General features: G+C 49.4%; 1 protein-coding gene across 3 annotated transcripts in view; it reads left to right on the top strand.

Moving 5' to 3' along the window:
- Window positions 1-27895, top strand: part of CACNA2D2 (calcium voltage-gated channel auxiliary subunit alpha2delta 2) — a 222067-nt gene that overhangs the window by 59911 nt on the left and 134261 nt on the right. For all 3 annotated transcript variants that reach the window (XM_055707046.1, XM_055707044.1, XM_055707045.1), the window contains exon 3: window positions 25765-25881. In XM_055707046.1, the coding sequence (XP_055563021.1) occupies window positions 25765-25881 (117 nt within the window). The remainder of the gene's footprint in view (window positions 1-25764; window positions 25882-27895) is intronic.

Raw genomic sequence — 27895 nt, 5'->3', positions numbered from 1 at the left:
CTGTTTAAAAAGTATGAGGACCCCTGTTCTAGAAGAAAGCATACTTTAAAGGCTAAAGGCTTGTTTTGCTCATCAGGCATGAAGCCTTTCACCTTTTCATGCCTTAGATTTGCCATCCACAAAATGGGGCATAGCAGTGGCTGGAATGGGATTGCACTGATCTAGGTTGGTGTCTGGGCTTTGGAAGGGGCCAACACTAAGGTACTCTGGAGAGGTGCAGAAGGCAGTTTCCCCCCAGAAATCTCTCCTTAGACCCTTGTAATCCCAAAGATAACAGTTAAGGAAGTGTTATGAACTGTAAGGATGCGGGGCAGAGAGCACATCTTGTTATGCATGCAGGCAGCACTTTGCACGCTGCAGCCACTGCTGGACCATAAATAAATGTTAGTGGGCACTCTCTCTCCCAAAACGCTTATCGCTGCTACCATCCATGTGGAAAGAGGAAAGTAAATAGATTCTTGGATTGTCTTAAAGGCAGAGGGAATAGGATAGGATCAGTCTATTGGATTAGTTGAATAAACTACAAAAAACAAGATATAATTCTCTGCAGATGCAGGGTAATGGACTATGTTGTATTTTGCATTTCAAGCACTGGAGCATTCAAACTGAGCTGTCAAAAACTGGTGGGTTTGTCTGAATTAACCATGGCTTGAAATGGGCACAATATTTTTGTGACTGACTTAGGCTCCAGTAGAATTTATGCCTGGTTGCAGCACACACGGTGCTTGCCCAGGGAGATTTGCTCTCTGCCCCACAGTGCTTACAGCAGGAATACATAGTGGGGAGCCAAAAAGCTGCTTTGACGTTTGTCTAAAAAGCTGACTTTGCATCAGTGGTGTCCCAGATTAAGGAAGGTAGCTTGCTGGGTAGAAGGTCCTGGTGTAAATCCAGCCAAGATCACTCCAGTGTTTTAATCAAAACTTGCATCCAAAAGCTATGCATCAGCATGACTTGGTTTTTGGCAGCTCTATGGAGGCTGAGGACAGCTCTCTTACTCCTTGTCTGGCCAAGATACTCAGGTGGTAAGATGCTACAACCTAGGAAAAAACAGCATTGTGCTGGAATTGATGTTGCTTGTCCTCTTCCCTGGTCTGTGAACACAAAAGCATGGTGCTCAGTTTTTGCCCTAAGGGGGTATAAAGTGTCAGGGAAATACTGTGTGCCCTTTGCTTTCAAAGGGGCCCTTTGTATTGGCCTTAAAGATGGGTCAGAAGGATTTGTACGTTCCCTGACAGCTGTGGGGAAGGGGAAACTTTTCCTTCTATTCTCTAGATGAAAATCGGAGACGAGAGAGGTTGGCAGTGGAACGATCCATTGGTTAATCATGGAGTTGGCATTTGGGGGAATCCAGCTTCAGTTCCTGTGGAGTATTTCTAAGTATTTGGCCATAAGCAAAGATATAAAGCAACTGCAGTGCACAAACAACATGAGAAACGATCAGCCCTGCAGCAGGCTCTTGCTGTAGCTTTAAGCCATCTAACGAAGTATCATTATATTCGATGAATTGTATTCAGGTTGGAAAACCTTTGTTGTGCCTCAGTCAGTGCCTTGAATGCATATGAGCATATAGCTCTTATAATATAGATTCTATCTTCTGGCCACCTGTAAATTAACAGAGCCTCAGAATGGTGTAAATTCACTCTGGCGTTCATTCCCATTTTCTCTCCCCAAAATAGCTTGAGAATTGGAGAGCTTAGCCGATGGAAAGGCTCTGGTGGGGCATCCATGCCTCATCCGTGTTCTTGGGTGTCCCTTGCAGATGCAGTGAAGTACTGCAGCCCACGCAGCAGAAGAGGAGGTGGTTAGGTCAGTAACACAGTAGGACCAAACGAAACCCAGCTACCCTGAGCTGCAGCCTGAGCTCAGAGCTGCAGCCACCTGCCCTGTCAGCCTCCAGCCTGGTGCATTATATCCGTTCTAATAAGTAAAACCAGCCAGCACCCATTCACTGGCTCTGAAGAAAAGTGGCATGACATGGCTCATGTCCTTGTGGCTGACTTCTCCTCAAAGCAAAGTAACCTCATCTGGACTCTCTCTCTGCCAGAGTACGTTGGGGAGTCTGGGCTGGGACTGCTGCGGTGTGGTGGGGCAGCGCTGTAGCCTCTGCTGCGGTCCTGTTAAGGTTACTGGTGCAGGAAGAGCCAGCAGGTCTCCAGTAGTACTGAGTCAGTAGGGCAGGGTGAGCATCTGCTCATGGCTGGGGTGCAGGACTGGGTGCTGTTTGAAGGTGTGCCTTGCTATCTGTGTGATCTCAAGCTGTGAGGATGGTCAATGTCATTTTTTTCCAGTAGCTGCAAAAATCAGGAGAAATACAGCACAACGGAGTTCCACTAAGGCCTCACCACCTTTGTCAAGTAGCAGCCAACTTGCCATGCTCAGTGCCCAGGTGGGAAATAAACTTGCTAAATGAGTATATTTACTGCAAATGAATTTGTACCAAATCTTGTATGTGCAGCAAAATCCTCTCAGATGAGCATCTGATAAAGGATTAAAACTATTAAATTATTAAAAAATCCCCTCTGCAAATGGTGAAATATGCAGATTATACAGTGCTTTGTTGTTTTGTTTTTCCCTTTGGCTTTGCTATTTCCACCCTCCTTGCCTTGTTTGAGGGGAGGGAAGAGGGGGAGAAGGGGCTGTGCTGCAGCCCCTGGAGACACAAGGAGTGCCAGGGAGGCTTGTGGTGCTGGGGAGCAGTGGTGAGCTCCATTACCCTGTGGGAGGGGGAAGAGGAGAAAGAAAGGTCCCCCAAACCTCACCCAGCTACATCCTGCTTTTCTAGGAAAAAGATGGATTTCTCCTTAGCATGGAGAGCTTTCTTCATGGGAAAGGCTGGGCGCACTGGGAGGCTCCTGGGAATTTGGAAGCTAAAACTGGTGAAGCCAAGGAGCAAGACTAAACCCTGCAGGAGGGCTGTTCCAGGCAGGGTAGCATCCCGGAGGAGTCTGCGTGAAGGCAGGCTCACCAGTAGTCCTCTCCTTATGCAAAACAGGGAAAAGATTGCTTTCAGGCAGCCTCTGAGGTTGCCCTCTTCACCTGAGCTGCCACATCTCTGGATGAGAGGACCATAAATGTTTCCTTCAGCTCTAGGACCTGTCCCCTTCCTTGGTAAGCTTGGCTGCAGAAATGCACTGGGACTCTGCAGCTTCCTATTATTTGCAGCATCTGTGTTGCTGGTACTGGCAGCTGACCTAAGTGGTGTTCGATGACAGCAGGCAGGGAAGTGTCAGGCCATCTCCCCTGTCAGAGCATCATTTGGCTGTGACATGCATGTGTCACTGGTCGCCTTTGGGTGTGCATTGCCAAGCATTCAGGGCTTGCTAGGAGTTACTTTAGCACTCAGTTTTAGGGAAATAACTGAGACAGCAATCAAAGACCCAATATCAGAGGAAAAGTGCTAAATACTCTGCTCTAGGAGAGGTCCAGCTAAAGCCCTGCCTAATGCTCATCATGTTCACAAGGCTCATGTGTGCTTTGTCCTCACTGTAAAGTAGGAGGTGTGAGAAGGCTGTGTCGTTATGGTCGTGTGCCTGGGATAACTCCTGGTAGGTCTTGGAGAGGAAGATTTGGTGGGAGAAGGGGCAGGGACAGGCTGTTATGACTCTGAAGGTTGAAATGAGAATGAAACATCAGTCTCTGCTGTTAAAGGAGCTCTGCTGTGGGCTTGAGCAGAGCCAGGATTTCCCCTGGCTGCCCAAAGCTCGTTTCTTACTGTGGCTGCTGCCCAAAGTACCCATGTCCCTGGTGTGCTGGGCACGGGCACTGCTCTGCTGAGGATGCTTTGGGGTCAGGCTGGAGTGAGCACACCTGGGTTGGGCCAACGGAGGATGCTGGAATGTTTGGTCTTTATGTAGTTAGGGCATTAGTTAGTCTGTTAATGGTGTTTAGTGGTAAGTTTGCACTTAAGAGGGATGGGGTAACTGCTTCATTAATTTAACCCTGATCAGGCAGTCAGGGACCATGTCGGAGCTGTCAGCAGCCAAGTGTTCAACTGGAAGGATGGGAGAGAAGGAAGGAAGGGCCAAAGGGGCTGTTGCGACGGGGTGTCAGCTCGGTATTTACGAGCAGAATAGGCCTCTGGTGTTTTATGGCCTGTAAGACTGTGTTTTCTCTGGGTCTGTTTGATTAGATAGGATTATCTCAGGGTTTTGAATAGCACATCATTGGTTTCTGCTCACTTTCACGGGGACATTCAGCAGCTCTGATCTATACCCCCTGTTTCCAAAACACTGAGGGGACAGTGCTGCTGGGGGGCAGCCTGTCCCAGGAGGGGCTCTTGGGGAGTGTGCACCCCTTATTCAGCCTGACTCCAGCTCCCCTGCTTTCCTGCTTGGTGCCCTACCTTTTGATTGCTTTTGGGCCATCACTCACTGTCTCCCAAAATCAGGAGCTGGTAGGTTGATTCTGTCTCCTTGATGTTTTGGGGAGAGCTGAATAAGGGCAGGAAAGGAAAAAGATGGGAGAGGAGTTTAACAGCTCCAAGGGGTGACCGAGAAGACCAAAAGCCCGCTGTTTGTAGCTGGTACAGCACTGTGAGAATCAGTCATTGTCAGAGGCACGAAGAGGTAGAGACCAGATTTAGGGTTATTGAGCAGGTTTTCCAGCTTCCTGTGCCCAAACCTTTATTTAGCATTCATCACCCATGTAGATGTAAAAATCCTTGTACCAAACCCTTCAAAACTTCTCCTGTGGATGCTGGAGTGCTTCAGGTAAGGGCAGTGTGGCACTGGCAGCAATGTCAGGCCGGTAAGCCTGGCCAAAGTGAGCTGAAGTATTTAAGGGCTGTGACAGTGATCAGCCTCCCTCATTTCCACATTGTAGCTCCTGGCAGAATCCTGAAATGAGATGGCAAACTGCTTCTGTAGCTATTGTCCATATAGATTGGAGGCTGAGGTGTTACAGAGGCAGCTTTTCCAACAGGATTAGTCTCCTGGCCATGTGCAAAGTGGGATCTTTCTGCCATGGAGGCAGAGAGCAGGGCAGGAGAAAACGGAGCATAAGGACAGGCTCTGCTTCATCCTGGCCCATTAGATGTAGGAGAAACCAGTGCATCTTCAGCAGCATTGGAATTGATTGCCGTGAGAGAATTGCAGAATATTTCATGTTGCTTAGCACATGCGGGTGAAGGCAAGGACAGCATGGAGATGTGTGGGCTTGAAGGGACTGGAGAGGGGTTGGACAGTGATCTTGTTGGAAGGCTCTTGGCTTGCATTTTGGTTCCTGCTTACCTCAAGGCAGTTGCTGGTGAGTGGGTCGCTTCTGCCCCTTCCCTGTGAGTGGGGGACAGTGACTTGTGAGCAGGGGGTGCATCCTGACCTGGTGGCTACCAGCGTTATTAGAGGGGCTGTCTGCAGGAAAGGCTGACGTGAGCTGCCAGGGCTAGTGGCACCTCTAGGCGGCTCTCATAAAGTGCAGTGACTCTGTTCCACTTGACATCACAGGACTGATGAACTTCAGCTTGGGGGCTCTGAAAGAACTGTCCTTGTTAGCTGGTCTCTGGAAGTGGGGTCAAGGGAGAGCTGGGAGAGAGGACCAGGGTGCCTGTGGCGTGGCAGAGAGCTCCTGGGATGGGGCTGAACTGGAGACCCACAGGCAGCGGAGCTGGTGCTGGCAGATAGTCATTATGATGCTGCAGTGCAAAGAGTGGAGCACAGACGAGAGGGTGGCAGGACCACTCAGACCCTGGAGTTAACTCTTCTTCCCTTGGAAATGCATTCCCTTTAACCTGCTTTTTTTTGCGCCCGCCCCGCCCGTTTTTTTTTTGAAAAAAAAAAAAAAACCAACCCAACCTTTGAAGCCTTTTCCCCCCAGTTCATCTGAAACGGATGCTTTTCTTTTTGTGTTTTTTTTTTTTTGTTGGGTTTTTTTTTTAATTCAGGGGAAGTGCTGGCACTTAGCTCCTGCTGGGAAAAAAGTGCTGGAGCCCAGCGCCTGCCGGTCCCAGCTCGTGCTGTGTCCTGATTAGCAACTTGTGCCAGAGCACATCAGCACAGGAGGCAGGGCCCCTCAGGGAGCGATGGACAGAGGGGGAGGGCACCATGGCCATCTCAGCCCTTGCTTTGAGGACACTTGCTGCCTGGTTTACCAGTGCTGGCAGGGCACTGGGGCTGCAGTGCTTGCTGCCATCTCTGCCATGGGTGCATGTCTGCCCATGTCCTGCTGGCTTGCCTTAGTGTGACCTACCTCTCACGGCCTGAGTTTCTTTAGCCTCTCTTCCCAGAACGGAGGCATGAGCACAAGCAAGGCAGGCTTCCCCCTTCCCTCTGCCTGTCTGCCCACGTGGGCTGAGAAGCAGGTTTTGTCCCTCAGCTGATGCTCACGATGCTGCCTGGACATTTCTTCTGGTGGTGTTCAGAAGGTGGGACTTGGATTAGAGAGAGAGAAAAGAGTGGACAGATTGGGAGTTAAGCTGAGCCCTGCCAAGCCCATTTCAAGAAGCCCCTCGAGGTGCCATTGGCAGTGTCCTGGCTGTCCTAGCCCTTTGGCATTGGCTGAGGAATGTCTAGGGCTTGCCACTGTGGTAGTAAAACCTCATCTTAGGCTCACAGTCAACCCCTCAAAGCACCGAGGCTGGATTTCTCTTCCCTGAGGTCTGGAGGCAGTAAAAGCAACTGCCAGACCATTTCAGAGCTTGCAGTGTAAGCCCAGAGCTCAGATGGACACCAGGAAGTTTGCATCCAGTTCCTGCAAAAAAGTTCTGTCCCCAGGGAATGAAATCATAACCTGTAAAATCACTTTACTTCCATCCACTGGGACTACTTGCTACCATTAGTACTAAAAATTGTCCTATAGCAACTATAGGCTACCTCTTCTTCCTCACTCCCACTTCAGTATTGAAAACACTCCTTTTTTCGTATCTCTCCATCCTGAAGAGTTTTAATCGAATAAGCCTGGCACACGCACTGCTGAAAGGAGGATGCTCTCTGTCAGCCAAACTCTGTGCCTGTTCCATTTTCTTCTGATTTAATTTTCCAGAGATTAAGATCCTGCTCATCTCCACTCTCAGAACTTGGCTGCCTTCATTTTGTTTGTTGGTTTTACTCAAGTGGGATTTTCCTTTCTGTTGGTTGCTTTGTTTTGAAAATCTTGAAACCCCAGGGGTATTGATTCCTGGGGACCCAGCCGGCTGTGAAATCGATGGGGAGCCGTGCCTCCCAGCACCTGGCACCAGCTCGTCCGCGCTCACCCTCCACTCCCGAGATATGGCTTGTTGTCTTCCTCCAAACAGCTTTGGCATTGCTGGCACGTGTTGCTGCTGAAGAGCATTTCTCATGTGGATGTGTTTTCTCATAGCAGGGGGCTGGCTGCTGGCTCCCGCTTGCTCTGCAGAAGGTTGTCTGTCTTTGCTGCCATCTTTGGTTCAGCAGCTACGTGTAGCCGTAATGGCAGGAAAGTTGCACGGGGCTAAAGCTGGAGTTAATTGTATGGATTTGGGAAGGTGATTTAATTGCAGATTGCAGAATGGTTGAGGCTGGTGGGGACCTCTGGAGGTCATCTGGTCCAGCACCCCTGCTCAAGCAGGGATTTCCCCGAGTGGGTCACTCAGGACCACGTCCAGGCAGCTTTTGAATATTTCTGAGCAGGGAGACCCCACAACCTCTCTGGGCAACCTGTTCCAGTACCTGGTCACCCTCACAGTGGGAGGGAGAATAACCAGTTTCCTTATGGTTTGATGGACCCTCTTATGTTTCAGTTTGTGTCCATTGCTTCTTGCCCTGTCACTGGGTACCACTGAGAAGAGCCTGGCTTAGTCGTCTTTACATCTTCCCTTCGGGTATTTATGGACACTGGTAAGATCCCCTTCAGCCTTCTATTCTCCAAGCTGAGCAGCTCCGACTCTCTCAGCCTTTTCTTGTATGTGAGATGCTCCAGCCCCTTAACCATCTTAGTGACCCTGGACCCTCTCCAGTAGTTCCCTATCTCCCTTGCCCTGGGGAACCCAGAACTGGACCCAGCGCTCCAGGTGTGCCCTCACCAGTGCCGAGCGGAGGGGAAGGATCATCTCCCTTGACTTGCTGGCTCCTCTAAGGCAGACCTGGGTGCCGTTGGCTTTCTTTGCTGCAAGGGCACATTGCTGCCTCGTGGTCAACTTGGTGTCCGCCAAGGCCCCCAGCACCCTTTCTGCAAATGGAACGGAAGAAGAATAAGGGTCATATCTTTGCAAGCCTGTGTTTGATGGCTGGGTTAAGTGTGTTCATGCCTCCCTCAGCTGAGTGTGCCAGCACTTGCTGGCACCCCGTTTCCATTAGCTTGGCAGACTGGTGGGCTTTAGGTTCTGCAAAGTGCGGGGCTGTTGGTCTTCTGCCTGGAGTTCCCCTGGTTTCCCCCAGGTGCGTTTGATGCAGGGAAGGCTGCGTGCTTGTGGGAGCATTCCTGTGTTTGCGCCGATGCAGGGGAAGCATCCCTCCAGCTGACCCCCATGCTGCCCCTGAGGACTGTTGTTTGTGAGGAGACTGAAACACCCAAATATTTCCAGTGCTCTCTGCAGGCTGTGCAGATGTCTGGGGTCAGTGGTGACAAATTATGTAGATTCCTCCCCCTTCCCTCTATCCTTTCTCATTTCCATTATCTGCCTTTTGTAGAGGCTGTAATTTATTGCGTTTTGCAACCTTGTAATTTATGGCTTTTTTTATAGTTCTTTCCAAGCTTTCAGAAGTAACAGCTCCATGTACCCCAGTGCATTTCATTGTCACACTTGAGGCTTCCCCACCTCCCCCTGTACTTCCACTCTTTTCTTGTAACTTGCCTGTTTACTTGCTAAATTATTATTGTGCACTCAATAAAAATTGCATTTAAAAAGTAGTAACTGAAATGACATTTAACATGGAAAGCACTTAAGCATAATTATGCTATATGCATTACATCATTTTGTGACAGTTAATAAAAAAATTCTGAACCAGAGTTTTTTGTTGTTGGGGGCTGTAGAGAGTGAGTACTAGCATTTCATCATTTCTAGAAAAATATTTTTTATTTTCACTGGAGGGCTTTGTCCTGGGATTTTTCTGTCTCTTCCTCCCTCACTGGTACTGTGGGTCTCCCATTTCTGTCGCAGTGGCGAGAGTGGAAGAAGTCAACCCTGTCGTTGAAAGGGGCTCAAGCTGGCATAACGTGCTCAGAGTTTGATATGGTTTATTCCCAACTGGGAGCTTTGAGAGGGTTAGTTTGTTTGGATCAGTGGCATGAGCAGACTTGCTGCAGGGTGGCACCATCACTGGTGTCAGCACCAGGGACGTGGTAGGGGGGAAGAGGTGATAGCCCCCTTCGCCCGTAGCAGTTGCATGTTGTCTTGGTCCAGCTGTGGAGACCGGAGTAATGGTGAGTGTCAGCATAGCCTTGGCTCCTGGTTGTTCTGTGCAGAGATTTTTTTTTTTTTTTTTTTTTTTTAAATTGTTTTGGGTTTTTTTTCTGAAGTGGCTGCTGGCTGTAGCTGAGAGCTAAACAGTTAATGTCCTTGCTTTATACTGTCCAATGACTTCTACAGAAACAGGGGAAGTGTGCCAACACCTCACAACCACGTGGCTCATATCCTCACTGATATGACTACTTGATTATTAGATTACCTGCAAATCACAGCTTCTTGACCATCTGCTGTGCAAAACTCTTCAGCTCCAGCCCAGCCATGCAGACTGTGCTGAATTCCTGAGCAGATCAGCCCAGCTTCCCAGCCATGGCTTATTCTGCTGTGCCTTGTCCAGGCCTTTTCCCACCTACGCGCTGCAGAACTTTAGTATATGAAATGCTTCAGGGGTGACCCTCGTTCCTTGCTGTTCTTCCCTTCTCCAGAAAGTGAGATGAGCCTGGTCAGACAGGCTGCAGACCAGCTCTGTAAGCCAGGTTCCTGTCTCACATGGGGAACTGCAGCTGGAGATGCAGGTTGGAGGACCTATGTAATTAGGATAGTCTTCCCTGTAGGAACTGTGGTCTCCTTCATCTGGGAGCCCTAAGCTGCTTGAAAGAGGGGTGGTGGACCTCTTCCTGCACCATGGCTGAGGTGAAGAGACAAGAAGAGGAACACTGAGTAGCAGGGCACACGAAGATCTGAAAAAGCGTTTGAGATAGCAAACAGATGATAGGATCCACAGCGCTTGACCTTTCCAGGCTGCGTGCGAGGGATTTTTGGAGCAAGTCAAGACAGAGAACATGTGTTTTCTGCAATTCAGAGGAGTGGTCTTTAGGAAGCAGTGTCTGTGGCAGGTGTGGATACTGGTCTGTGAATTGGAAGGATAGTGAGCTTGTGGGGAAGCGAGAGGAGTAGGACAAAATGGAAGCATGACTTTAGTTAAGAAAGGAGGGCAGGAAACAAAAACCAGCGAGAACATCAGTGTCCATAAGCAAACTCCCCAGCACGTCTAGAAATAGTGTGTTGCTTTTCTGTGTGGTGTTGTGACTTGCCCTTCAAGTTAATAAGCTGTTAATCACTTTATGGGTCATTTCACTCAAAATGTTCACCGAAGCATCCTGAGGTTGAGATAAAGCAGTTTTGTGAACTCTGGCATTTTTTCCCCCTTTTTCTTCAAATGCACAGATAACTAGAAACCATGCAGAGGCAGTAATAGCTAATATAGCTGGGAAAGGAATCTCCTGGAGAGATTACTTTATGCTTTTTCAAGGAGGAAAAGGCATTTCTGGTTGCTTGTATCTTTTTTTTTTTCTTTATTACCATTTTTCAGAGTTAAGCATTAAAAAAAAAAAGGGAGGGGGGGAAATCTATTGATAAAATCCTCATCCACTTGACAATCAGTCTCATCTGGGAACTACTTGGTGTTATCTTGGCATAATTCATTAGTAAGAATAAAAAAAGGCATTAAAAATGGACATCTCTATTGAGAGCACTTAATTCTTTGCAACAAGAGTCAATTATGTCCTGTTGAGTAAACCCCATGCAAAACCACTTACTTGTGAAATTCCTTGGCCTGGTAGAGGACCTGGAAAAATAAGGCAGGAGGACAGAATCCCGCACTAGCAGGAGATGTGAGAAATACCCATTTCGCCATGGATTTGCCCATCACCTGAAGTAGGAGGCTGGGTTGCAGGGGTGGGTGACACGGAGGTCTGTGATCTGCTGCCTGCGTCTGTTGGACGGAGAGAGGAGAGCAATTCTCCCATGAACTCAGCAAGCGGCTGGGAGCATAATTTAGCTCTCCTAATGTTTTATGGCCAGGAGGCTGCTGCCTCTCATCCCCAATTCCTCTTGCACTTACTTCCCAACAGCTCTTTAGTTTCTGAAGTAACGGGGCTGAATGCTCCTGCAGCACATTGTGGGGGATGCTGCTATGCCGTGCATGCTCCGCTCGCAGGAGACGGTGCTGATTTTTTTTGTTGTCTTGTTACTGGTCTGGAGTTGTATGGGGACCCCTTTGAGATGACGGCATATTTGCTGACTCTTCAGGTGCTCAGGATGAACCCATCACCAGAGTCTGGGCACCTGGCTAGGGTGTGGAGCTTTGCATGGGTTTGGTACTGAGAACTGCCGTCCACATGTATAAGGCCAGTTGTTTCAGTCCATGGCAGGTTGAGTTTCTCGTTTCAGCAGGAATTAATTTCAGCAGCCCTGTTGCCTGTGTTGCTCAGGAGGTGAGGTACAGGTCCTTCTGGCTGTGTAAGCTATGGCACCAGGTGTGCTGGAAACACAGCATTGATCACTCGGGGCAGAGGACTTTCCTGATGGCAGCTGTAGTTTTGATAAGTTGGATGAGGAGAGTTATAAATGGTAGGAAAGGGAATGGCACTAAAAGGAGAAGCAAATTCTGAAGCATGTTTCCTGCTACAATTTTTGTGGCTGAAATTTGGTGATACAGTAAGATGTATATAGATCATCCAAACACGCAGAAATATACGTGGTCTATATAATCATCTAAACTTTATTAATGCCACAAATCCAAGTCAGCTTTATTATTTATGAATATAATCACAAACCCACTTTTCTATTGCGTGATCAGCTAAACCCCACTGCAAAGCAGCCTTCAGGGTTGCCCAGCCTGGAGCGTAGTGACACGTGTCAGGACTGCAGGAGTGAGCAGGGCGCCGCTGCCATGCTGCAGGGCTCGGTCCATGGTCCACTGGGCTTGGGAGAACAAGCTACAGCATAAAACCCTGACATGTGGAACATGAGGCAGAATCCTATGGCCCTGGGAAATGATAGGTTTTGGTTTAGAACTCACTCCCTAGTTTTAGGAGGAGAGTTATAAGGTGGTATTAAAAAGCACCTGCTGCATTGCCATCAGATGTCTCGCCATTTGAGTTTAAATGTCTCATCTGAAAGAATTTCCAACCAGGTTTCCTTTAAAGCAATTGAAGCTGCTTGGGTTTCAGCTTTTGCTGCCGCTGTTTAGAGTAATGCTAATTAACATTCTGGGCAAAGGAGCAGAGAGTGGGGAAGGGAAATGCTTATGATTTGTAAATGCCACTTTGCTCTTCTGGCACTGTCCCTCTGGGGAGAGGATTTCTTTTTGTTTTCCTCCCCTCCACTGTCTTGAAGTCAAGCTGATGATTGGGCATATGTTTTGCCTTAAGCATATGCCTAACTTTTCACTGTGTGATGGTGGGTGAACCAGTACAGATGTGAGGGTACCTGCATGCGCGCAGAGCACGGACATGTTGCTTTGAGTGTATGTGAACCCATGGCTGGTGCGCGCGAGCCTTTACCAGAGGAGGAGGCATGTGGCAGGCTTGTCCATGCTACAGGTTTCCCATTCCCTTGATGATAAGCTACAAGCAAATGGGGATGAAATCAGAAATTGGCAACATGCTGTCAGGAGGGATTAATTTCTGTCCCTGATTAACTTTATGCTGGAACAGCAGGAGACTAATACTTCACTGTACATGGTGCCTGATGCAGCCTTTTCTTACGCCAAGTATATCTGAATCCATCCCAGATCCTGCTCTCCTCTTATCTTAGATCCAAGTGGCAGGCATGCTCTGGATGCATAATGACAGGCCGCATACATGTTTCCTAATGCTGATGGAAGGTACTGAAAAAAAATCTGCCAGTACTTTGGGGGTCTGGCTCGAGCCATAGAGGAGTGTTGTTTCTGCTTGTAGTAGCTTTAATGTACCAGTCAGTCCCTGGAGGCTCCTGGTGGAATATTAATACCCTCTGTTCCTGTGCCACCTTTCCCCTAAGGCTTCCACAACACTTTGAAAAAAATTAACAATAAATTCCTTCAAAGCGGGAGGTCAGTGGGACCATGCAGACACAGGAAGGTGATTTGCCACTGATCATGCTGGCAGGTCAGTACTGCGTGTGTGGCAAAGGGGGAATACGGAGCAAGTCTCCTCTCTCAGCCCTAAGTGCCAGACAATTGCTCCCCACCTGTGCCTAAAGCTTAATTAAGATTGCATGCTGTTGTAGGGAGAGTGCAGGTGTGGAGCTGAAATAGCGCTTTGTGTCGACAGCAGAGTGCACAGGCAGGGGGGCTGTGGGGGGACCTGCTCCTGTAAGAACAGATGGGTCTGGTACTTGGCGCTGTATCTGTGAGCGTGTGCTCACGTGCAGGGGGAAAGGGCTGGGATGTCAGGGACTGGAGCCCTCAAATGTTGGGGAAGAACTGAAGGAGGAAAGGGCAAGGCGAGTGAGGATGCAAGTGTGTGCACAGGTTTGTGTGATGGTGGTTGGGTAGATCCACGTGAGTGCTCCTGGCTGCCCTGGGGGTGCTGGCTCCCTCTGGCCCAGCCCTGGCTCTCTCACGCTGGTTGCTTCCCTGCAGCTTGTTGTTATTCCTGGGGTGCAGTGGGGACCCAAGGACCAAGTTCTTCCCCACCTGTAGGACAGCCCTCCTGCGATCTTGGCAGTGTACAGAGGCAGCATTCTTTTGCCACTAGGAGCGATGCTGGGATTGCAGAATGTCCTGGTGTCTTGTCCTCGGCTATATGGAGAGCAGAAAGTCACAAGCCGTATGTACAGGCTTTGCTGGAGCAGGTATGTCTGGCCCTGTCTGGGAAAGGAACAGCCTACCCTTTGTTCCCGGTCTCAGACCTGTAACACGTCACCTGGTGAGTCCCGTTGGTTGTGTGGATCAGCTGTATCTAGCGAAGGGTCAGTGTTTTCCTTTGCCTCGGTCCTTTTCTGGGTTGAGGACCACCCTTCCAAGAGCTGCAGCTGACTCCTTCTGGCTGGTACCAGGAGAAGAGGGAAGAGCCTGTGAGTCCCTTCGGCACATTCAGGGCTGACAGAGGAGAATTTGCCAACGTTAACCCCCAAAGTGCTGATGGAGCGAGTAGTGGCTGGTGTGGGTGGGAGGGTGCTCAGCAATGTTGGCGGGAGGTGGTGCGGCAGCAGGCAGCCCAGCGAGCAAGCACCCGTGGGTTGGAAATCTCATGGGCTCTGTGAAAGGTGGATCCATGGGACACTTAGCTTCTACTCCCCACTGAGGACGACTCCGTGTCTTGTCCTTCCCATGATGACAGCAGGCAGCCCTGTGCCTTGGTGGCATGTCACAGCCGCAACTAAATGAGCAGCTGATTGAGAAGAAGGGTGGTGCAGCTGGTGGGGAGGGCAATTTGCTGCTCTGCTAAGAGGTCCCCACTGTATTTTCTCTTTAATTTGAAGGCTGGGATGTGACAGCTGCACCTGCCTGGCGCTAGGAGCCGGTGTGCTAGCAAATCCTGCGCGGCAATAGCCTGGAATGGGGGGCTACAGCAGCAAGCTGGGTTTAGCAGGCACATCTGACAGACAACTGCAGTTTGTCATTGGCATAATCATGTATTTTGGAGGTTGTGAAGATGAGGAAGGTGAAGGAACGGGAAAGGTGGGACACAGGACGGATGGGTGCTGTTGCAGCCCCCCATTGCTGCAGTTTTGCCGTTGCAGGTAGCTGCTGACCTTTCCTCCCTGCTCTGTGCTTCCATGGCAGGCTGTGGCCGCTCACAGCTCCACTCTCATCAGCAATCAAATCGGGACCAGGTATCTCAGGATTCATCAAAGCTGCTCTTGTGGTTCCTGTCTGAGCACTCTTGTACCATCTCTCTGCCCTTCCAACAAAAAATGTGTGCCACCTTATGCTCCAGGCTTGGGCTCTGTTTTTTTCCCCTCCACCTCACTCCTGATCTGTATTTTCATTTCCCTCAAAGTTTTGGGTTTGGGTTTTCATCAAAAGTGCCCTGCTTTGACTGATGCTTGGATGTTTTGGGGACTCTTTTGAATAGCACCCTAGTGAAGGCTCTACAAATGGTGTTTCCTAGCCTCCTTAATTGTAGTTTGAACCCAAGACACTTGGATATGAAAAGCATTAACTTGTGGGGAAAGAACAAATGAATCTGGGGGTTTTTAACCTGTGAAAGTAGAAACTAAAGTAGGACAAATCTTCAGATATGTAATGGGACACAGCAGCATGAGGCTCAAGTGCCTGTCTGAGTCTTTTCACCAAGAACATGGTTTTGAATTGCAGCAAGGGTTTTACAGTTTAGGCATCATAAAAAGTTTTCAAGTAGGATTGTGAAGTACTGGAGCATTTTGTCTTGTGAAGCACTGGAATCTCCATCACTGCATGCCTTTAAGAACAGGTCAGAGGAACATGTTAAGAATGAGGTAACTGTAATAGTTACATTAGAAATCACACATCCATGATGCTACCTTCTGTTGGGGGTATCTGAGCCAGCTGGGACCACATGAGCTGATGAGATCTCTTCCAGCCCTGTTCTCTGTGATGCTGCAGAGTTTTCTGAATCTTTTAGTGAAGTCTCTTCATCCAGCTGTCTGATCTCTGGAGGTTGCCTTCAGAAAAGACATGCTGTGGGCTCCTCTGCGTGCATATCAGTCCTGCCTCTGCGCTCCTCCAAGACTGTGCTGAAAACAAACCTGGGCTGGGTTTCCCAGCTGGAGGATTTGGTGCTGCAGCTCAAGTCTTGCTGGTGAGGCTTTGGAATTGGGAATAAGCTGAGAATCTCAGCTGATAGGACTTTGCAGAGGGTCACCTCTTTATTAAAATCCCCAGGTATGTGGTGTGTTTTTGTTAAAGTCTCCATTTCTGGACCCTTGCCTAGGGAGCAGGAAACAGTAGCAGGAAAATGTTTGAGTCTGCAAATGCATGGAAGAAAGCTGTCTGCAAATCTATTCTCCATATCCTCTGGGGGGACGAGGCAAAGCTTTATAAACCTATGCCACAACAGACAGGACTTTATATTAAACAACTGTAATGACTTTCTAACAGGCTGGCTAGGAAAACACTGGACATGAGTCAGGGAAGCCTGGGCTCTCCACGACCAGTGGGTTAAGTGCAGGGTTTTGAACAGCACAGCTTAGGTGTATAGTGAGCCGGGGAAGTGGGTTGGACAAGTGGGTCTCTTCCAGCCTTGCTTCCGATGAATCTGTGCATTTACAGAGGTGCTTTTAGTGCTTGAGGTTAGGGAGAAAAGCTTGTAAACATGAATCCCTGAAGATCACAGAAAGCCCCAAAACCTACATCAGAAGATAAATCAAGAGAATTGCAAAGTTGCTATTTCTAAAAGTTCAATTTCTTTAAAATAGATCATTACTCTGCAGAAAACTGTAGGGGTGACTGTTGACAGTGCTGACTTATGCTGGCCTAGATTTCAGTTGCTCTAGCTCTAAGAGATTTAGTTTAATTCCATGTCAGTGGAGTTATGCCAAATTTGCATCACTGCAGCAGAGAACTGAATTTGGCCAGTGGTAGCCCTCAATAAAAAATAAAAGGCAGCACGAGGCAATTGTTAGTCTTTTTCCTGTGTAGTTAGAAGGAAAGCCTGCAAAAATATGTCTGGGAGCTTTAGTGTTAGAGGCTGCACAGCACAGCCTTTTTCCACAGCCCTTCCTACAAGAAGCAGCAGCTTTTCTGGCACAGAAAATAAAGCTGTTTGGGGAGAGAGACCTGGTTATTTATTTAGAGTCAAGTCTCTGAGGATCCGAGAGTCTTGCATCACTCAGTGCAGAGTGAGCAAGGGAGCCGTGCATGCTTGGGGTTCCCTACGGGGAGCAGCCCTGCCCCAGGCACTGCCACTGCTGCATGCTTCGGCAGAAGAGGCTGGGTGAAATGCTTTCCTTTCTCTCATAGCAGTGGTGGTCCCTTCCTCATCCTCCTCACTGCTGGGGAAACTGAGTCCGGTGAGATCCCATTTTGGGTTGGTATTAGCTTTTGTAATGTCAGTGTCCTAAACATTTAGCCTTGGAAAAGAAACAGCACAATAAAGGAAAACAAAATTTTAAACCATCCAGCAACTGTGAGACAGGTAGAACTACAGCCACAGAGAGGCCAAGGGTGATCAGAGAAGCAGAGAAGTTTCATGCTTTATCTTTCCCTAGCCATCTTCATCTTCTCTTGTTCATCTCATTCACGTGCTCTCTGAAGCCACCAGTCCCAGCACAAACCCTACTCCCCTACCTGGGCTTCCTGCTGTTCCCCCTCTCCTCTGAGCCCTCCTTCGGGGTCCCCTTTCTCCCAACCCCTGCACTTGTCTTGGTGGGTCCAGCGTGTGTGCCTGTCTGCCTGAGAAAGCGCTTCAGCCTCTGCCAGTTAAACTGATGATCCATTCCAAAATTTATTTTAATCCTTGCTTATACGTAAACTGGTGGGAAATTGAGTTCTGTTGAACCAATCAATAGAAATCAAGCGTGTGTTTCTGGAAGAGCTTCGTATAGAAAGATTTGCACCACTATCAATGCGACTTTTGATCTGACCTATCCCTTGCTTCGGTATAGCATAATTTCCTTCTCTTAGGGATCATACTGGGTTTACTCCAGTGTCCATTGTGCAGAAGCACTGATTCTGATAGCAATAACATAAAGCTGAAATATAGCAAAGAGTACATCTTTATGTGTGACAGCATCCCTCCTAGGATGTACATAGAGTATTCTAGGTGCAATTTTAATGATGCTAATCTGTAGTACAGCTGTTCTGTATAGACATAGACATGACTGATCAAACTGGTTGAACTCTTCTGCAGATATCCTGAAGGAAAGCGATTGAGGTACCTTTTAAAAATGCTGTGTTTTCTTTACTAAAGCTTTTGTTATGTCCCATATAACCAAGACAGCATCCAGAGTCAAGGATCATACTGGTTTTTTTTGTTTTCTGTTCTGCTGTGCAAGTGTATATTTCAGGAGTTGTGTGATCTCTGAATGCATTTGTGTATTTGTCCAAGATGCTGTACTTGTTCTCTCCATCTGGTACGTTAGCATAGAAGGCTCTGGTGGGCTTGTGACCTGACCTGGCAGCAAGACCCATGCCATCCAAGTGGCTGAGTGTGCAAAGGAGTTGCCTGGGCAGAGCTCCCATCCTGCTTGAGACCTTACTTTTTCAACTATGCAGTGATTTATTTTTACAACACTTTATCTGAAAGGAAAAGACTTGAGTTTGAAGTTGTGTGGTACTGAATTACCTTGCAGAAGATTCACTCTCTGCTGACACCCAGGCAGGTCTGTTGCTCTGAAAGCTCCCCATACAAGGGTTTGGGCTGCTGAAGACTAAAAGCAGCTTTCCAGGCCAGAAGAGGTTTTCTATAATCCAGGCTAACTGTGCACAGCCCTTTATCCCTGGCTAGTTGCTAAATTATGCATAGCGGTCTGAGGTCTGCTTCAGGGCTGGCAGGCCTGAAGTCTCAGCTGTAGAGGCTCATGATCTGGGGTGGAGTGAGCAGAATTCCAGCCAGTGCCACAGAGGATGGGAGACATGGATGCTGGTGCCAGATGGGGCAGGACAGGGAGCGCTGGAGCAGCTCTGCCTCTCCATCCCTGGTGGAGTGGGCTGCCTTCCTCTTGTCCCCCGTGTCCTCTGTGGTACTGCTGAACTTTTAGTGAAGGAAGGAGACCTTAGTTCTGTGATGTGTTTGCTTCAGTTAGAGCCGACCATCCCTGAGGAGCAGCTAAACTGGCGCGTTTTCCTGTCCTGCTTCTGCAGGAGAGCTGTGAAGAGCTCCTCCGGGGTGCTTGCATTCTGTTAGGTAGGTGGAAGGAAGGAGCGCAGCAGGGAAATGGCACTGTGTGAGGAGAGAGGAGAAGGGCTAGTAAATGTCAAGCTGTTTACCTCCTGCGCACACTCGAGCACGTCTGCGGGCTGCAGGAGCAGCGGCTCTTGCTGAGGGCCAGGCAGGGTTGCAGCAAGGGGCAGGTCGGGCTCCGCAGGAGCTGCCTGCACCACTGCCGAGGGGGTGTCACGGTGGGTGCCTGGGCCGGTGCCTGGGCTTGGGTTGATGCTCACAGAGCCAGGTCCTCAGGGCTGGTGGCATCCGTGGTGCTGGCTCTGGCAGGTGGTGTGGGCTGTATTTGCAAAGCCCTCGCTGGACTGCGGCACCACCGCTCACCTGCAGCTGCTTCCCCTTGCCTCCCTCAGCCAGCCCCTGACTCCTCGACAGGGAAAACAGGAATTAGCACCTTCCTGGCTGATGGCTGCTTTGCCAGAAGCCACCCAAGTGCCCTTGGTGGTCCCCATCCCCCCCGCCCCTGCAGTGGTGTGTGGTACAGGCAGCACCACTCATCCTGGCGGGCTGTCAGTGAGGCCAGTATCACACTTGTCACTGCCTGCTTGATTAGCCCTGACGCTGTGCCGAGGCTGACATCCTCCTAATGTAATATAGACACCACAATGATTACCATCATTGCAAGAACTATAAGCACCAGATGATGAAATTTAGCGACAGTAGGTGCAGCAGGGACGAGGGGTGAGATGGGAATCGTGCTGTCTCTGCGTTCTGCCTGTGGCCCTGAGCAGTCTCCATCTTCCAACAGGATCTCTGGGGTTTTGCACTCCTTTTCCTGCCTGTTACCCAGCCACGCTGGTCCTTGCTCAGCCTGGACCATCTCACAGGGCTCTTGCCAGTCATTTATGTTTACTAGGCAGTTCTGTAGGCTCCCTCTTCATCAGAGGGGTCTGCTCTGTGTGCTCAAGGCACGAGCAAGTCTGCTTGAGGGTTCCCTCTGTTCCTTGTCAGTGACACCCTGAGCCGTGGGGAAACAGCAGGACACCACTGGAGGTGAGATGAGTCTGGAAATGGGCCAGACTGCTGCTTGTCTGGTGGAGACCAACAGATCCTGAAGCTTTAGGAGAAACACCAGATGGGCATCTAAGCAAGCAGCCCCTCTAAGGGCAGGTATCCTGCTGCAGTGTTTTTTGTACCAACTAATGCCCTTTGCAGAGACCATATCTGGGTCACTGTACGAGGGTGATCAGCATGGGCCTGTCTGCAGGAGCTGGAAGTATTGCCCTAAACAAAGACCTTCCTTGCCCCCCATAATAATGTCAGATGGGAAAACCCTTTTATTTTCCTGACAGCAGTCCCATCTCTGGGGCACGAGGGGTTATCTTGGGTGTGCGTGGCTGTTGTGCCCGTAGAGGTGCTGTTTGGTCTTTGGTCTCCCTCGTCAGGAGCACCCCTCTCCGAGGCAGGATGCTCATGGAAGGCAGCCCACTCTGTTGCTGTGTATAGTACTTTGCTCTTCTGCAAACGTGCTGGGTTTGTGCTGTGATTACACGCTGGTGTTCGGACTGCAGCTGTCCAAGCCACGTGTATTGGACTCGGGGGGGGGCGCGGAGCAGGAATTTCCGGGAGATAACTGTGTCCCGGATCAGATGTCTTTGCAGTGGGAGCTCGCAGACTCTCCCGGTGGGGCTGCAGTTGGCCCTGAGCAAATCCCGGCTGGGGGTTGAGCTGTGGGTATGGCTGTACCCTGGCCTGGTGGGGCTGAGCACGGCAGGGGTCACCAGCTGCCATGGTGGGGGTTCAGCTTTTTGTTTGTTGTTTTTAAGTGAGGTGGAGGGGGAGTCTTGGCATGGAGATGGTGCTGTGCAAGCACAGCGGTGTGCAGCCCCTCCGATAGCTCGATTTTGGGAAGGGCTGCTTCTTGGAGGAGGTGAAGTGGAGCTGGGGGGAAAGGGAAGGAGAAGGGGTCTGCTTTGACTCACACGGGTACCCCACTGTCCCAGCCCTCCCATCAACATTCTCCCTCTTGGCCAGGGAGGGAGGCTGGAGACTGGCCCTGCTGCTGCACAGAGGAGGCCAGTGCCCCTGGGAAACAGCAAGGCTGGGGTTGATGAAAAAGTTTTTACTTTCTAGTGGTGCCCAAAGGCACATACATGTGCTGTGGTGCTGTACAGGGAGCTCCCCTGGAGTTTGTTATTTTCCTTCCTGTTTTATCATCAGATGTCTTGACCCCTTGAATGTGCTGGGTCTTCTTGTGGCAGCTCATCAAGTAGTGATTTCTGCACTTGTGGGAGTATTTCTGTGCCCTTTTCCTTCTCAGGCTGCCCAGTTTTGGTGCTGGGTGTGCTCGTGGGGAGTTGGGGAGGGCAGATGCTTTCTCTGAACCCTGGCAGCTCCCTGGATATATAGGCACAGAGGGAATTGATAGGTGAGATGAGCATCGTTAGTTATGCATTAGGAGCAAGGCAAACAAGTGAATTTAGAGGATGGATGTTCTGAGGCAGTATCAGATCTGCCTCCTCGGTTGTACAGTTGCTGCTGTGACAGTGTACTAGCAATCGGTTGTGTTACCACCTCTGCTTTTTAGTAAGGCTACTTAGCACGGCTGTGCTGGTTTAGATCATCTTCTCAGCTGTTTCTAATTGCACTATGCTTAGGAGTATTTGGGATTAAATTTTTCATGTTGCAGGCTGTCTTGAGCTATTTGATTTCCCCCCCATACCTGCCACCATTATCTTTTTTTATTTTTATTTTGTTATTTCAGTTCAACTCCATACTTTCTGTTGTTTTGCCTGTGTTAATATTTCCTTCTGCTCTTGCCACTTACTAGTTCCCTCTAAGCCACTGCCGGACTCTTCTTTCTACTGCCATGCCTGGATCTTTTGGCTGCTGCATCCAGCTTCAGCCCTTCCCACACTTTTCATTGACATTTGCAGTTTATCATTTGGTCTTGATCCCTATCCCCTGAATACAACAGCTTCATCCTCTGTGCTGCCTGAGGGCTAATACCTCTGTAAGTAATTCAGGGGCTCTGTGCAGCCCTTCTGCGGACCAGTGACTGAAAGTTTGCCACCCATGTTGGGCAGGGCTGATGCAGGGGTATTACCCATTCCAGCCTGGCTGGAGCATTGCAGGATCGGGCTTGGCTCTCGTGTTCCTGCATTGCCTTCCACTCGCCCTGCTTGTCGCAGGGGTACATGCAGGCTGTGAGGGGATGCGGTGTGTTTGTTGTGAAGGGATTGCAAATTAAACCCCAGTCTACAAAGAGCATGCACCCTGCCCCCCACTTCTCCCCAAGGGTGCCGGTATGGCCGGGTGTGAGTGTACCTGTGCAGAATCAGAAGCAGCAGTTTCATGACTCCAAGGTCACTGCTGTTACAAATTTGAAACCCAGGTCCCAGAGCACCCGATCACAGGAGAATTTCAATGAGAATGGCTTTCTAATCTGGACAGAACTAACAGCTTCTGCCATCGCTGAGGAACGTTTGGGATGTCTTTGGTCAGAAAATCCTCCCTTCGATTCAGCTCGAGGAAAAACCCAATATGGAAAATGTCACCTTAGATAAGTAAAACTAGGGCAAGTTCTGAAAACCCAAAGCAAAATGCTACAATGGAGAGTGCGAAGCTATCTTAATTGCCTGGAGCAGTACCATTCATTCCCCTGCCTGTCTGGTACGTTCTTGTGCACGTATGGTCACTGTTAATTCATGTTGGATTGTTCTAATTAACGCCAATGAACTATTCAGCCAAGAAGAACTGCAGAGCTCTGCAGCTGCAGAGAAGGCTGGAGGAACATCTCCTGGTTTCTTTTTCTGTTTTTACCTCCCTTGTGGACAGGCACCGTTTCTGTCCGTAACCAATAGGAGCCAATTTTCTGTTTCATAATAGGAAAATACTAAAGTCAGGATGCCCTCCTTACCCAAAGCTTTCTCCTTGAACATTGTTCCTCTTTGCTTTCCTAATTGCTGCTGCTCAGCTGGAGGTAACGCGCGTCTTCCCAACAACATTATTTTGTTATGCTGTTACTTACCAAAGGGAAAAAAAAGAGTATGAGAGAATATTGCTTTGTGTCGAGCTTTCCTCGCTTTAACCCTTTCTGTGCTGATGTGGGATGTTTAGCATGTAATGTTTTGCTATTAGCAATATATTCTTTTTAGTCTGAAGTTCTGGGTGTGATGGAGCCCTGAAGTGAAGAACGCCTAGAAATAATTTCTGCTGGAGTCTGAGCATGCCTCTAAAAGGTGTTCTCTTACTAAAGCATCCTCTTTGGAGTCACTGTGCTGATATAACGATCACCTAAAATAAGAGAGGAGCTGCCAAATTGATGTGACATATGGGGGGGCTGGGGACCTAAATGATTTGGGTGAAGCCCTTGGAATGAGATTGGCTGAAAACTTAATGCTTGGAGTTACCCTTCCATGAAGACTGGCAGGTCTGGAGCCTGCAAGAGCAGAGACTCAGGGAGGATGCTGGAGCCATGCTCCGTGTGTTTCTTAGGGACTGAGGAGTCTGATGAGGATCCCAGATGTTTGGTTTGCTGTGTCTCTGCTCTTGGCCTGTGCTCTTGCAAGTCAGTAACCAGGAAAATTCACAGAAATGCTATTTTCTCCAGAAACTTGAGAAATGAGCAGGTCTGAGCCTTTTGTGTGCCCTCCCACTGACAGAGGTGGTATGGGTTGCCATCCTGGCAGCCAGGGCAGGCTACCTGAATCCCTTGGGGCTGCTTTGGGGAAAAAACAAACCAACCGAAGAGCTGCCTGGAGTAGAGCTGGGATGGAGTAACGGTGTATATGGACACAAGGCTGCTGGAGGGGGCGTGCTGTTGGGAATTTCCTAGTGGTACAGAAGAAAGAAGGAGCATGGGCAGAGCATGGACCCCAGCAAGAGCTGCAGAAAACAAAGCTGAAGCCTGAAGATGAACCCTGCAGGCCTGGAGGGACTGTGCAAAGCCAAAGAGCAGCCTTTCACTTTGTCTCCAAGCGTACTTCTGTGGCTGCAACCTCACAAACCACTTTTTTAACCACAGAAGGAAAGGGTAGGCTCTAGTACAGGTAGGCTCTGTGTGTGTGGGGTGTCTCTGCACAGGCCCTTGAATTCATCACCAGCTGCCTTTTGGTGAGCAGAGTTGCTTCTTGCTCCAGCTTGTTAGCATCTGGAGAACAAAAAGGGCAGACTTTCCCAATATATCAGGAGCGTCTCATCCTGTTCTTAAGCTGTGTGTTGTGCTGCTGTCCAGACCCTGGGCACACCTGCCTGCCCATACCTTTATTTTTGCTGGCTCCACCAAGAGCAACAGTTGTGGTGGTATCAGCCCGGTGGCTTCTCTAGCCGAGCCTCCCCTTTGACCTGCCTTTTGCCTCCCGCACAGGGTGAAATGGGGGTTTTCTGAGGTACAAGCTTGTCTTGTGGAAGCTGCTTGTTTACTGTGTGTGTTTGGGTGCTGCTCTAAGACCCAGAGCAGAGGCAGGCAGATGTTCCATGAGAAATGGTTTCTGCACCACCTCGTCTCTTCCTTTGTTGTAAACGGCCAGGTCTGCCGCAAGCCAGCAGTTGCAGGCAGAGTGCTTCACCTCTACTGATGCTCCAGCCAAGAGGGGGTTTTGTCCCGTGGGAAGCAATGATTCAGCTCCCAAGGATTGTGCAAGCGCGGGTAGGTGCCAGACATGCTTAGCATGGAAATCACAGCTAAGCATGGAGTCAGCTCCCTCCTTGGGGAGGTCCAGCTCTCCTTGGAGGGTTTTCTGCTGCCAGATGTCTTCATGTCTGGAATTGCAGGTATTTGTTAGTAGCCTGAGGATTCGGAGAGAAGCAGAATCCTGTTTGCTTTGTGGTTTTCTTCATGTATTAAGAAAAGATAAGCATAAGGATTATTTTTCCCCCCTAATCTCAGATCATGGTAAAAAGCTCTCTTTTACCCTGTGTTGGTTACACCTGACTTTGCAGACAGACCAATTTAAGTCAGAAAATGATCTGAGGAGATGACTGAGGGGTTGGTGGTTGCGAAGTCTTGTGGTAGGACTGAGCCCTTCTTGTTGGGGCAGTGCTGACACCGGCAGCACTTCCCTTGGGGGTGACATTGTCCTCTGCAGTTGGCTGATGTGGCTTGGAAGGCCAGGCCCACAGGTCACAGCTGCATGCTTTGGGTGCAAACATTCAAATTCAAAAAAGTGACTGCATCTGCCCTTCAGGATAATCCCAGTATAGACATGTGCCTCTCCCCACCATCCCCACCACAGCCTGGCCAAGTTCTGGACTAGTTGCAGAAATCCTGATTTCTTGAGGGCACCACATTATTACAGCTTCCTTAGAGATGTGGTTTTATCCTACTTCATGTGACCCCCTTGCTCCCGTTCTGGTACCCACTGCTGCCTCTGCCCGGGGCTGCCTGAGGCTCCACACCTGGCCCTGGCCAACCCAGTGGCAGTGCACAGAGAGCTGGTGGCAGGCAGGGAGCTGGGCTTCACCTGCACCATTCAGCAAGTGGCCTTGGGGAGGGGGCTGTGCGTGGTCAGTATGCTTTAGGGGTGCGTTTGGGTGAGGAAGAGCACAGAAAGAAGCACAGCGGCTCTGCCTGTGCTGCTGGTTTGGCTCAGTGTGTGGGGGGGGGGGGGCGCAGTGTGGTGGGCAGCTCAGCTTCTGGGGGAGAGGGAGGATGCTCACAGCCTGCAAGCACAAAGGCAGCTAGCTATAAAGCCAGTGGTGTGGGCAGCAGGTCAAATGCTTTTTTTTTTCTTTTTTTCTTTTTTTTCCTCCCCTCATTTCCAAAGCTTATATTGTTACCTAATCCATGTTGCTAAAATTCTTTTGTGTTGAGAGGATCAGCTTTTCTGTGGGAAGGCTGCTGTCCTTCTCTCTAATATTGACTGCCTTTCTTTCTCTTGTTTCCCTTCTTAGATCTACAATGAGAATAAAAACCTATTTGAAGTCAAGGAAAACGTGCCCAGGAAACTGGTGGAGAAGGTTGCAGGGGACATCGAGAGCCTCTTGGCCAAGAAAGTCCGTGCTTTAAAGGTAAGGTGATGGGTCTGTGTGCCGATCCTTTGACAGATATGTTCTGTTTAAAGAAGAGGGTTGATGCTGGTTTAGCCTTATGATCTCGGCTTCAAAGTGATTTCTGTGGTTGTGTGGCCTTTTCTGGGAACTGCATTCTGTAGATTCATATGGAATATGTCTGGGGTGTGAGGCAAGGATGTGTGATGTGAGGATTTACGATAGGTATGTTGCTTTCTGTCTTCTCCCACCGTGATGTGAACAGCTGAAGGTGCTGCCACAAGAATACAAGTGACAGCAAAAGCCTGGCAGAAAATTGGACCCAGTCATTTAACTGGCGGTATGGTGAGCGGCAGCAAAGGTACTGCAGGTACTGCAGTGTCCCTGCAATAGCTCATGGAAATGTTTCAGACAAGTGGGGGGTTTCCTGTTTAGGAGAGGATGCGCTGAAATGTTTGTGCCGGTGCCTAGTACTCAAATCCTGTGATTGACCGCTTGTGTGAGTTGCCCTACTAGCTGCCTGCATACATTTCCAATCTACCATCCTATTTTGTAACACTCCTTTTAAAATTAATTAATTTTATCTGTAGTGGAGCAAGGTGACCTGCTCGTGGTGCCAGCTCAGTAAAACCCAGCAGTGGCTGTAACGAGGCAGCAGCGGAGCTGCGCTCTGCTACAGTGTTCTTTGCTACTGGGGAAGAAACAAGTAATTGCTTTCCTGGAGAGATGGAGATATCCTCTCTGCTGCGGAGTGTGGGAGCCGTGTAAGAGCTTCACTGCCAGGAGCTGTAGTGTCCTCTCAAATCCCCAGCTGTAGCCAGCAGCATGATGTGCCATGGACATCTGGCAGTATGGCCAACTGGATGTGGCTTGCAGCTTGATGAACTAGGAGGGCTTCTGTGGGGCGATAGACAAGGGGAAGGATTGGAGCAGGTGACATGGCTGTTGTGTCTGCATAGCCAAAAAGGCTTGGTCACCCTTCAACCTGGTAGGCAGGGTGACTAAGGCAGTGAGAGCTTGGAAGTGGCCAATCTCCATGCTGGGTGAGAAGTAGCTGAGAGAGGGTATGTGGGAGAAATCACAAAACACCCATGTAGACCTGGAGAGTCTCAAGACCTAATAGGATCTGAGTCATGGGTGGTCAGAGCCTGGCCAGAGGGTCAGGTTGGTATGGGGCTGTCTACAGTGACTGACAAAAGTGGTAACTGTAGGGATTTGGGTGAAGAAGACTGTTGTATATTCAGTTCTTGACTTTGGGAGGTGAAGGTTAGTCCCTCTTGGGTCTCACACCAGGTGTTTTAGCTTGAGTGGAAGGAGCTGAAGTGGCACTGAATTGGGGTATGCATTGCCAGCACTGCATTTGGGTTTGTGGAAGTGAAGACTAGGGACACCAGTTCTTTTCCTAACATGAACCTGCATCCCTGTGTCCATATAGTTTGTGTGCATGCCTGAGCGTGCATCATCTATTAAACATTCCAGAGATGTGCACCACCTACAGATGCTGGAGGAGGACACAGGTGACAGAGGTTAGTTGCAAACTTGATACGTACCTGGACAATGTGTTGCTCCTGTTGGATGGGCAGGGTAATAACGCCAAGTTACACAGCAAGACTGTGCTGGGTGATTTCCACTGGGTCGTTTGACCTTTTTGTTGGGTGTTGGGCAGGACCGGTTGGTGCACTGTTAAGGGCTCGCCTTGTGCTGGACCTGATGCAGTGGAGGGATTCTGACAGTGCTGGTTAGATAACAGGGACTTGGTGCTGGTTTATTGTAGTGGGAACAGTGATCCGTTGACCTGAATTAGTCCTTTCAAGAGGACTCCTTCAGGGCGCAGTTGGCGGATGGAGCAGTTTCTTACATCCAGCTTGTGTGAAATTCTTGATGTCTCGGGCTGGTGCTGCTGACAACAAAATCTGGAAATGGGGAAGCTGATGGGAGGAGGAGAAACTGGATCTTCTGAATCTCTTCCATGTCGTGCTAAGTTCCTTTGAAACAGTAGGGCTCCCACAGCTGCTTCCACTCTCCAGCCTTTGTT

The sequence above is a fragment of the Falco cherrug genome, chromosome 4, assembly GCF_023634085.1.
Source record: "Falco cherrug isolate bFalChe1 chromosome 4, bFalChe1.pri, whole genome shotgun sequence".
In the NCBI taxonomy this organism is placed as follows: Eukaryota; Metazoa; Chordata; class Aves; order Falconiformes; family Falconidae; genus Falco; species Falco cherrug.
This window is presented reverse-complemented; position numbering and strand designations above follow the sequence as displayed.